This window comes from Sesamum indicum, linkage group LG4, assembly GCF_026168435.1.
Source record: "Sesamum indicum cultivar Baizhima isolate 11 linkage group LG4, ASM2616843v1, whole genome shotgun sequence".
NCBI classification, from domain to species: Eukaryota; Viridiplantae; Streptophyta; class Magnoliopsida; order Lamiales; family Pedaliaceae; genus Sesamum; species Sesamum indicum.
Genome location: NC_142660.1, coordinates 19,306,338 through 19,318,245, shown reverse-complemented (window position 1 = coordinate 19,318,245; position 11,908 = coordinate 19,306,338). Strand labels below are relative to the sequence as shown.

Below are 11,908 nucleotides of genomic sequence, written 5' to 3'. Positions count from 1 at the left end.
ATACAAATTAATTATGATTTTACAATAGCTATTATCCATTGTTTCTGCAAGTGTGACTAAAATCATGGCAAATATTTTGGCTATGGTTAAAAATTATGATGAATATTGATTAATCGGGGTAAAAGTTTATATTTTTGCTTTGATTTTGTTCAATCATGATTAATAATATTGATTTATCATAATTTTTAAATTGTGGTCATTTAATTCTTTTTGTAGGGTATAATTTACTTATATTCGATTAACTACGAATATATTTATTAATTATCACTTGATATTTTAATAGTAAATATCAAAATTATTGTTGCTTAATTTATTATTGGTAACAACTTGAAAATATCACTTGATATATTTGTTTATGGTTTCATTTTCAATTTTTAGTGAAAAATACGTGATTTCAATTTTGTATAGGTTTTTGTGTGAAAATGAGAATATTTTTGGATTAATTAATAAAATTATGCTTTATATCGAAATGTAATGTAAAATCAATATATTTTTAATGAAAATATATATAAATAAATATATTTTCACTTTAATTATTATTTTAAAAGCCAAAGATTAAAACATAAACAAATAAAATTTTTCCTACGTACGAAATTTCACAATTCATTCGTAGTATCATCAAGATCGAGATAAGACTTAGATCTTATCTCAAAAAGAGACATATGATCGAAATTGCAGCATAAATCTTCAGATTTTTGTTATAATAGCCCCAGCTAAAAGTTTTTAAAACTCTGTCGATTTACTGTCGGGGTTCGACCTCACAATTATAAATACAGACATATCTTGTAGAGCCCTTAAATATTTATGAAAGTCAATGTGTTAGAGGGTGTATAGACCTATATATGTATTCAATGGTCGCCCTCATATGAGTTCAAAATCAACGGTTGCTAATAGTCTATCGGCAAGTTAAGTCGAACCCGCTCGAACAAAAAAAAAATTCGAAGGTTCTCATGTTTCGTCATTTTGAATATTTGAAAGGACAATTCGATCTTTTTTAGAATTTTTTAATTTTTCATCCCGTCAGTATAGACGCAGATACTAGTACATACATATAAATGTGACAAAAGAAAACATTTGGGCACGGAAAATTATTCAGAAAATTAAATTTGTGTGCCACATTATTTAAGTTTTGTATTTGAATAATTTATAATTTTTTTCTTTCCCATGCAGGAATAGTAGTTATTTATTTATCTATCAAATAAATTATTAAACAAATATAGTATTGGTAGTTGCGATTGTTTCAATGTGATATAATTTAATAATAATAATAAAAAAAAAACAGCCCTCGAGTGCCAAAACTTTGACTATTGCCGCCGAAATCGATGACCTTCGTACAACACTCCAACGTTTTGAGCAACCAAACATTGATTGATTACATCAAAATACACACACACACACACACAAATATTTCTAGATGTATGTATGTATCTATACATATATATTGATTTTAAACAAAAAATAATATTACTGTTAAAATATTAAGTGATATTTTAAAGTTGTTACCAATAATATATATAGATATTACATTCTTCTCTCTTGAAATTTGATGTAGTTTTACATATAAATCTCCTCTGATTTGGAAAATTACATTTAACATAAGTTCCTCCGTTGGTCAAAATTCACCTAATTTGTCGATATTAACAAACAAATTGAAAAAAAAAAGCTCTATATTTACCCCGATTGACTTATTACTGACTTATTGCAGGTCAAATAGCTCTTTTTATGATCAAACTACCCTCATACGTCTTCACGCATTAATGCATATGAGGAGGTATTTACAGTTAAGTTCGAAAAAAATTATTTGACGTGCAGTATGTTAACAATAAGTCAATCAAGTGTAGATATCAATTTTTATTAATTTTTCTATTTATATCAGTAAATTCAATTAATTTTTACTAACAGATGGACTTATTATTAGACGAAAGCAAACCTCATGGGTGCTAAATGTATCTCAAACTATAGAGAGTCTACATATAATTACACCAAATCTCAAAGAAGGAGAGTGTAATTATCCCTAATATATATGAAGCAATAGTAATTTTGATACTGTAGCAATATAATTATTAACGATATGAACTGTGCGTAAAATTATCTCTAATTTAATGATAAAATAAATATAGCCACATCAATTATTTAGTGTTACTAGATTATCAATATATATGTGTTATTAATTATTTATAGTGATAATTTGTACCCACATTTTTTGTCGGACAATTTTTGATAGGTTTTACAAAATAATTATTAGGGATAATTACACTTCTCTCTCTTGAGATTTATAATTACACGTAATCCGTGTAGTTTGAAAAATTATATTTAACACCCCTAAAGTTTGCTTTCATCTAACAAATAAGTCCCCTCATTAGGTCATAATTCACTGAATTTACTGATATTAACAAAAAAACTGAATGAAAATTGATATTTATTATCGATTGACTTACATGTCAAACAATGTAATTGTTTTCAAACTAAACTACCTTTATAATGGTGAAGATATACCTCTTCATATATATTAACGTATAAAGACTTATCAAGGTAATTTGCTCTTAAAAAAATTTATTTGACATGCATTAGGTTAGTAATTAGTCAATCGAGAGTCAATATAGATTTTTTTTTATTAATATCAATAAATTCGGTAAATTTTGACTAACGGGGGAACTTATTTATTAAAAAAAATGCAAGCTGCCCCCTGTGATATGGGTAATATGCAAAATACCCATTGTAAAAAAAGATATCAAACTACCTCATTGTGTTATTAAAATTGAAGCAATTTACTCTCTTAAAAGGAGGTGCGTAATGCACTCGCCCTTCTCACGACTAGACATGATTTTTTTAAAATTAAATATTATTTTTTAATAATATATTATATATAACATTTATTAATAATTTAATATATACATATAAATATTTATTAAATAGAAAAATACTAATTTTTATATAAAAATATATAATATTTTTAATAATATATACTTTTTTATTTTAAAAAAAAAACTCACCCCACCCCACCCCCCTCACTGCTGCCGCCCCCCTCCTCTTTCCCTGTCGCCTGCCTCCCACCTTCCCCGTCGCTCGCCCCTCCTTATCGCAGTCGTCGCTCCCCTCCCCCTTCTTCCTCCTCCTCCCCCTTCCCCCTCTACCTCCCCTTCCCCCTCTTTTCGCCGCCTCTGTACCTTCATCTTCCCTTTCATGTCGCCGTCGCCTCCCCACCCCTCCCCTATCCTCGTCGGTATTTCTCTCTCTCTCTTTCTATATATATAATTGATATATATTTATATTTATATATATATTATTGATATTGTTTAAGTTTATATATTTGTTTAAATATTAATCGTCGATCGAAATAAATCAAAATTTGGACCGTAGATTTATTAATTCAATTTGGACCTTAAATTCAAATTAGATCTAATGATTATTAAATAAAGCTAAAATATAATTTTATAATAAAAAATTAAAGGAAAAATGCGTGAATTGTACGAACTCGCGTGAGTGGTGTAATTGCTCTATTTTTCTTTTTACAAGGGGGTAATTTGCTAATTTTTTTTTCACAGGAGGATAATTTACTCATTTCGTATAGCACAGAGGGGGGTAATTTGCATTTAACCCCTTATTTGGTAGACAGAGAAGCAAACTTTAGGGATGTTAAATGTAATTTTTCAAACTATAGGGGGTCTATGTGTAATTACACAAACCTCAGGGGAGGGGAGTATAATTATTCATAATTATTATTATTAGAACACTAATACAATATTGAGATAAATTAAAAACAAATATTATCATTTAATGCATATAATTAGTAAAATCAGTCACTATTTTCCTGTGTATCTCTAAATATATATTAATTATTTTTATTATATGTGATTTCGGTTACCGTCTTTCTATATATAGATAGAATTGGTTCCAGCTTTATGATTTACAATGGAAAATGTGTTGAAATTAGATATTGTAGATAGCTGGAAAGTTCATCTTTTGTGTTGTGAAGGCTCTTTAATTCCACCCAATTAGAGATCATTAATTTTTTTTAATTAAGTTAATTAATCTGCATTTGACTTTTGCTTGTGATAAAATAAAGTTGGTCATATGGACCCAAAAGGCTAAAAATAACACTAAAAAAAAAATGATTTTGCTTAACATCTAATGACAATCACAAACAAATTTGAATAAGAAATTTATCTCAAGTTAATTAATTAATAATTGTTACACGAGTTATTATTTTATTTCCAAATTAATATTATTAATTTCTGCTTAAAAAAAAATAGCAATATTTTAGGAGTGTTTGCAATAACTTTTACTTTTGTGGTATGAACAAGTTGTAAGTTAAGCAGTAATAAAAAGTTTGGAGTGTTTGAAAATAAAAGTTAAAAAAATAATAATAAAAAAAATAGTTGAAGGTTGATCGTTTGGAAAACACTTTTAACATCTACAATTTTACTAATAAGTTGCAAAAATTAGTAGAGAATTACAAATAATTTTTTTGCTTAAATCAACTTAATTTAAGCCGTTTAATAGCAGAAGCTGTAAAAATATTCTTTTCAACATATTTTCAATAAAAAGTTGATAAACACTTATTTTAAGAGCATCACTATAAAAATATAATATTTAACTATAGCTAATTCCCATGATTAAAAATCAATAATTGTAGCAAAAAGTCATTGACCAAGGTCACGCCACGGTTATTGGCCGGGATTTTTACGAGTATGGCTATTACATTTATAATAGCAAAAAGCCATGATAAAAATTATTTTTATGGTAAATAAGTTAAGTTTCGGGATAATTACACTCCCCTACATAGACATTCTGTAGTTTGTAACTTTGTATAATTGCATCTAGTGTTCCTAGTTATACTAAACTTCAGGAGTGGAGAATGTAATTATCCCTTAAGCTTTTGCATTTTTGTTCGGTATAAATTAATAATAACTTTTTACTAGTGCTACAATCCATAGTTAAAAAATAGTAGCTCATATAGTAATTTTTTTCTAGTGCATGAAAACTCCCCCTTAACGAATCAAATCAAGACAAGCTTTTCACGATTAGTTTTCACTTATAAATACATAGCTCGATCGACTTGAATATTTTCTTGAAATGAATGGAATAAACCTCTTTATCCATTCCTAATAAAATGGGCAAAAGAAACAATAAGGAAGAATAAATAAAAATAAGTCAAAATGCCTTGCTCCAGTAGTAATGTTAAGGCCTCACAATAAAAAAATTATGAGTTTGAATTTCTTGTTTAATTTTTCTTTGAACATGTTAATTTGAATTGAAAATATCGATATATTGAATTAATTTTTAAATTTAAATATATTGAATAAAATATTAGTAAAAAATTATTAAAATAAAAAAAAAGAATTTTACCAAGAAAGATTTTAGTCTTTAAGATAGTAATGATTTGCACGTGTGGGAAAATTCAATCATCAACCCCATGTTTCTATCAAAGGAAAAAATTAATTAATTTTCACCATTTTGACTATCAATTTTTCATTAAAAAAAAAAGTGATAATCACTCATTTTTACCCATTTGGAATTTCATCTTTTTCTCCAAAGGGTATGATTATAGTGAGCATTCTTGGTCTATAATGGAATTATGTCAATCATATCCACTTGCCCTAAACTTTTTCATGGTCAATGAAATTTTAGGGTATGACAAGATTATTGAGCCACCCTTGTGCTTTTATTTATTTATTAAATTAAGAAGTATGTTATATATATATATATATTGTTATATTATGAATTTCAACCATAAAAAATAATAAAAATTGATATTATCTATTAATAATTAATTATTTATTAATGTTAAAGTAGATAAAGATATGGAGTTAAAATGTAAGAAATTTATATATTAGGAAAATTTGAGCTCATGAATAATGTTGAAAAGTATTTTTGTTGTGGTATATTGGATGTAGATTATAGTATTAATCTCTTTGAAAGTTTCTAATAATAATATGTTGAAAAAAATAAAATTTAAATTTTACCGAAGTTAGATTTATCTTGAAGATTAATTATAAGTATATTAACTATCGTGATATGCTCGTCCCTACGTGTATATGATAAATAATATTTTATATTTTAAAATATATTATAAAATAAATAAAATATATATAAATCAACACATCATATTTTAAATTAAGTTGATAAATACAAAAATATAGTATTAATAAACATAATTTTGTCGCATGAAAGTTGACAATTTGGGAAAGATCAAATATTAATAATTAATAAATAAAGATCTAATAAAGGTCAAAGACAAAAGAGAGAGAAAAAAAAAAAACTCCCACAAAAAGTACATTGTGTATACCTTAATGTATTGTACTAATTTTGTGTGTGTATATATATATATATATATAAATATATATTTCTACTTGTATTCTTCAGACAAAACCATATGCGAGGTCAAAAACCCCCACCCCCCACCCCACCCCAACCCACCCCACTCCTGCAATCTATACAACCCACAAAGTTACAAAACAAACAGCAAAGGTCAGCTCACGTCTCTCCATAGTCCATTCATTTGGTGTTATTCAACTCCCCTCTTCACTCTCTCTCTCATGGCCGCCAAGAAGAGTAGTGAAGCAATTTCCCTCTTGTTTAGTAGTTTTATAATAAGAGTATTTCTTCAACAACCATAAAAACACAGCCCGCATCCAGCTCTCTGTGTTCTTGAGTCTTGATTTGTGTGCTTGACTCTCTCTTATCTCTCTACTGGTTTAATAAAAAGGGCTATTTCTCTATTTTAATGCTTGTTTTAAGGGAATCCCACTTCAAGAACTGAGCTTTCTCTTCACCTTCCTCATTTTCCTGGATTTTCTTGTAAAGGGTCTCTTGTTTTCTATCCGGAGAGAAATTTTCATTTCAAGAGGAACAGCTGTATCTTCTTGGGTTTCCTTGGAAAAGGGTGTTTTTTTCCTGGTTTTAGTTTGATAAAAGGAGGAAGAAACAAAGAAAGATTTGAAATGGGAAGTAAATGGAGGAAGGTTAAGCTGGCGCTTGGATTGAATCTGTGTGTTTATGGTCCTAACAATCATGTAGTTGACAATGATGATGATGAAGACTCTCTGCCGCCGTCTGAGAGGCGGTCGGACGCCGCCCTGCTGTCGCCGCCGGGTGACTGGACGTCAGCTCCGCCGACGCCAACTTCCAATAAGCTGAAGCTTTCCAAGAGCCTGAGTAGATCTTCTTCTAAGGTCACCTTTTGTTCCTTTATCTTCTTTTTAATTATTATTTGGTTTTGTTATGGTGCTTTGGATGTGTTCATGTTGTAGGAATCTTATGTTTGATTGTTGCTTGGTGTTTGCTGCCTTTGATTGCTGATGGTAGGGAGTAAAGTGGTGAAATTATTGTCATTACATGAGAGGGGATTAAGATTTTTGACTCATTTGGTAGCTGATAAAAAGGGAATCTTGGTGGAAATGAGACTTTTTGGACCCTTGAGAGGATGGGTTTCGATGTATGGTTTCTGCAATACGTAGACGGTGTTCGATTATAGATGGGGTTTGTGGTTCTCTGTTTTCTTGGGGAGCTGAGAAAATTGAAAGTTAAGAATCTCTTTTGTTGTCTGGTTTATTTGTTTCTTAACATAAGAACATTGTTGAGTCATGTTGTTCTCATTTGTTTGATGAATTTAAGGTTATGATGCAGTTGGAAGTCTGAAAGAGATAAGGAATGAGGATGTCTTATCTCCCATTTCAGATAAATCACTGTAAATTTCATTGAGCGACATGGCGTGTGTTTTTCGTTTTCTTCTTACCTTATTCTTCAATACTTTTGTATCTGCTATTTGTAATATTTGACTTCTCATAATCTCATCATTTCCATAGCTGATGAGTGTTGTAAAGTGGAAGAACATCAGGGTTTTGTTTTTAGTCTACATTGATTTTGGGCAACTTTCTGGTCAAATATTTTAATCTGTTTCTTTCTACAATCTTTTCTCGAGGCATGTCCGTTTTTTACGCTATCTTCCCAATGTTGTTGATTTTGAGATCAATCACATTAATGAGGAGCATCGATTCATTAGGATCTGAAGAGCGGATCAGTGTTGTGTAGTTGCTTGATAGTCTTTTGTAGTGATTACGATCATTTTGGAGCTAGGAGTTGCCACGGTTTAGTTTTCACGTTGTGCTTGGACCGTGGAGTAAGAAATGCTATTATGATGGTTTTCTTTGTTTAGAAGAAGGAGAATATTAGTCCTTTGCCAGTTCAGTTTTCATGTTATGATGGTTCAATTTGTTGTCTGACGTTGATTTCTCACTTGCTTATTTTTCCATTTTCAGAAGACCTGCTCAATATGTTTGGCATCAATGAGACGAGGAGACGGCCAAGCTATATTCACTGCAGAGTGTTCGCACTCCTTTCATTTTCAGTGCATTGCTTCAAACGTAAAGCATGGAAACCAAATTTGCCCAGTTTGTCGAGCAAAGTGGAAAGAAATTCCCCTGCAAGGCCCCAACCTGGATTCTCCGATGGGAAGAGCAAGAATAAATCCGGTCGATTGGCCCCAAAATAATGACATGATGACGGTTATCCGTCGATTACCACCTCCTCGTTCAAATTCCACTCGGCATGTTGCACCACTATTTCAAGCCCCTGAGCCAGCTATCTTCGATGATGATGAGTCATTGGATCATGAAATCAGCTCTACAGACAGAAGCTTTTCTAATAAGGGTCCTGTGGATTGTAATGACCAGAGAAAAGTTAGTATGACAACGTACACAGAAGTTTCAGCTGTTGCAAGATCCAGTTCGTCAGACAGTTTTACTGTCTTACTTCATCTAAAAGCTCCTGTTTCAAATTCGTGGCACAATACCAGCCGGAATGATGCAACATTGCCCAAAATTTCCCAAACGCCTCGTGCACCCGTTGATCTTGTGACTGTTCTTGACATCAGTGGAAGCATGGCTGGCACCAAGCTTGCATTGCTAAAACGAGCTATGGGGTTTGTGATACAGAATCTTGGACCGAATGATAGGTTGGCTGTAATTGCATTCTCTTCAACGGCTCGGCGCCTCTTTCCCCTTCGTCGGATGTCTGAAGCTGGACGGCAACAAGCTTTACAAGCTGTTAATTCGTTGGTTGCCAATGGAGGAACTAACATTGCCGAGGGCTTGAGAAAGGGGGCAAAAATAATGGAAGACCGAAGAGAGAAGAATCCTGTTGCCAGTATAATATTACTATCTGATGGCCAGGATACATATACCGTCAATAACATTGGTGGCAATCAGAACCAACCGAATTACCAGCTGCTCCTTCCTTTATCTATTCGCCCTGATGAAACCTCCGGTTTCAAGATTCCAGTTCATGCCTTTGGCTTTGGTGCCGATCATGATGCATCGTCTATGCATTCAATTTCTGAGATTTCTGGAGGGACGTTTTCTTTCATTGAGACTGAAGGGGTAATCCAGGATGCATTCGCACAATGCATTGGGGGCCTTTTGAGTGTTGTTGTTAAGGATCTCCATGTCAAGATCGAGTGTGTTCATCCGACAATCCATCTTCGCTCTTTAAAGGCAGGAAGCTATCCAAACCGAGTGTTGCCCAATCAACGTGTAGGATCTGTTGATGTTGGAGATCTTTACGCAGATGAGGAGAGAGACTTCCTGGTTTCTGTAAATGTTCCCACCGAAATTTCAAGCAACGTAACATCACTTTTGAAGGTAAGTTGTGTCTACAATGATCCATTGACAAAGGAATCAGTGACCTTAGAAGGTGGAGAAGTTAGAATCGAGAGAACCGACGTGGCTAGACATGAGGACATCTCGATCGAAGTGGACAGACAACAGAACAGGATTCGAGCAGCGGAGGCAATGGCACAAGCACGAACAGCGGCTGAAAATGGGGACCTGGCTGGTGCCGTTTCTATACTCGAGAACATCCGAAAAGTTCTATCAGAAACTGTGTCAGCTAAATCACACGATAGGCTCTGCATTGCCCTCGACGCTGAGCTCAAGGAAATGCAAGAGAGAATGGCGAGCAGACACGTTTATGAAGCATCTGGAAGGGCATATATTCTGTCGGGACTGAGCTCACACTCTTGGCAGAGAGCAACAGCAAGAGGTGATTCTACAGACGGTTCAAGCCTTGTTCAGGCGTACCAAACCCCTTCAATGGTTGAGATGGTTACTCGTTCTCAGGCTTCATTGCTGGGCAGCCCTTCAGCCCAAAGGCTTCTTCGACCAGTGTGGTCGTTTGCTTCACAACCAAAGCCAAGGTAGTGAAGTGGGGTTGTTCAATCACTAGTAACATCCCACGACGTCAACCTTGTCTCCATCTTCCTTTGTTGTGTTTCCAGTTTTGTTTAGGGTGGGTAACCGGAAGAAAACAGGGCGATTTTTGCTTTTCAATACTATTCCCATCTAATTTTGTGAAGAAATAAACTCTGTAAAGGGTGCAGTATAATATTGGGGGAAGGAATGGGATCATGTAGCTAGTAGGATAACAAGTGTGGATTTGTAGATAAGGATATATGGTATTGGAGATAAAAATGGGTATTAGTTTGTAATTGTGGGGGTATTGTCTAGTGAACTATCCACCTCTTGAATGTAAGAATCGCAATGTGATTTCATCGACAAGTTTTATATTCGTTGGTCTTGTTCGTATTCATCATGTTTGCTTCCGACATATCTAATGATGCGGTTAGCCTCGTTGGCAGAACGAATCATGTGTTTTTCCAGGTTTACTTACTTGCCTTGTTCAGTTACCCTCTACAAAAACACAAAGCTAAGACCCTATCTCAAGTTTATGTTTATTTATCTTTACAGTACCATTTCCCAGTTGACTTGAACTCTTGAGGATAGAAAAGCAGCTCCATTTTCTCTTTCACTTTATATATGCAACAAAGCTCACAGTCACACTACCACCCTCTATGGCTTTTCGATTTCTGTCAATCTTCTTGCATGATTGCATCATGCTCCACTTTACCTGGCTTTTCGAATTCTGTCCATCTTCTTGCATGATTGCATCATGCTCCACTTTACCTGGGCACCCCCATATTACAATGTCTTACCCATCACACACACACACACATAGATACACCTTTTCCTTCCTTGTTTCGTGTATTTTCTCCAACATCCATCTTGCATAATTTTATTTGAACATGGCCCATATTCGTAAAGGGAAATATCCATGGACAGCCACTGATAATGGAAATGTCCAAAATATCTCATGTGAAAATTAAATTATCAATTATTCTCCATGTGATATAAAATAAAGTTAAAAAAACCACATTCGCATAGAAATTGGACCACATGCGTTTTGACTGTGAGTGGATTATGAAAGTATACTTATAGTCTCAAAGTTTGACAGAATTTTAACAGTATTTTGGTCTTTTAATCATATCCTTTTGCTTATCTTTGATAATCAACCCCTAATCCTCATAATTACGCCCGACATACTTTCGAAATAAATTAAACTCTTATAAATTCATACATTGTTCTCACCGCTTTGTTCTTGTATATTCCAAGTTCTCGATTTTACGGACTTTTTCCAACAACACTACCACAACAGATGGTTCGCAGGCACTTGACTCCTTTAGCAACAAACAACACAGCCCTATTTCATTTCGTACCTTAGGGCATAAAAGGAATTCCAATATAGGACTTAACAGAATTTTGGACAAACAAGTTGAACAAAAGCCTCACTTTTATTGAAAAAATATATAGAATATTATATAGATATTAATCCTCTATTGGATGAGACAACTGTTTAGCCTCTCATATAATAGAGGACTCGTTGGATAACCCCCCCATAAACTAAGAAATTTGAAAATACAAAGACTCAGAATTCGAAATATTATGCTTTGAAGAGTTGGAGAAGATTTATGATGATCCCCATCTGCTTCATTGCACCCTTATTTATAGGCGTCCGCGGACTTCAATTTCGGACTCCAAACTTATTTTTGATAATGTCATTGCGTACGTCTTCA

At 33.1% G+C, this 11,908-nt stretch overlaps 1 protein-coding gene across 1 annotated transcript; it reads left to right on the top strand.

Annotated features, from left to right (window-relative positions):
• The first annotated feature begins 6,461 nt into the window (after positions 1-6,461).
• On the top strand, positions 6,462-10,564 carry LOC105161315 (E3 ubiquitin-protein ligase WAV3). The gene is made up of 2 exons (XM_011078960.3): positions 6,462-7,175; positions 8,262-10,564. The coding sequence occupies exons 1-2, from the start codon at positions 6,945-6,947 to the stop codon at positions 10,197-10,199; spliced, it is 2,169 nt and encodes a 722-aa protein (XP_011077262.1). The 5' UTR covers positions 6,462-6,944; the 3' UTR covers positions 10,200-10,564.
• The last annotated feature ends 1,344 nt before the right edge of the window (positions 10,565-11,908 follow it).

Excerpts from the sequence above, each read along its gene's own strand:
- LOC105161315 (XM_011078960.3), top strand. The coding sequence starts at position 6,945 with ATGGGAAGTAAATGGAGGAAGGTTAAGCTGGCGCTTGGATTGAATCTG. Across the intron at positions 7,176-8,261 it reads TGAGTAGATCTTCTTCTAAG|AAGACCTGCTCAATATGTTT; the intron begins GTCACCTTTTGT and ends TTCCATTTTCAG.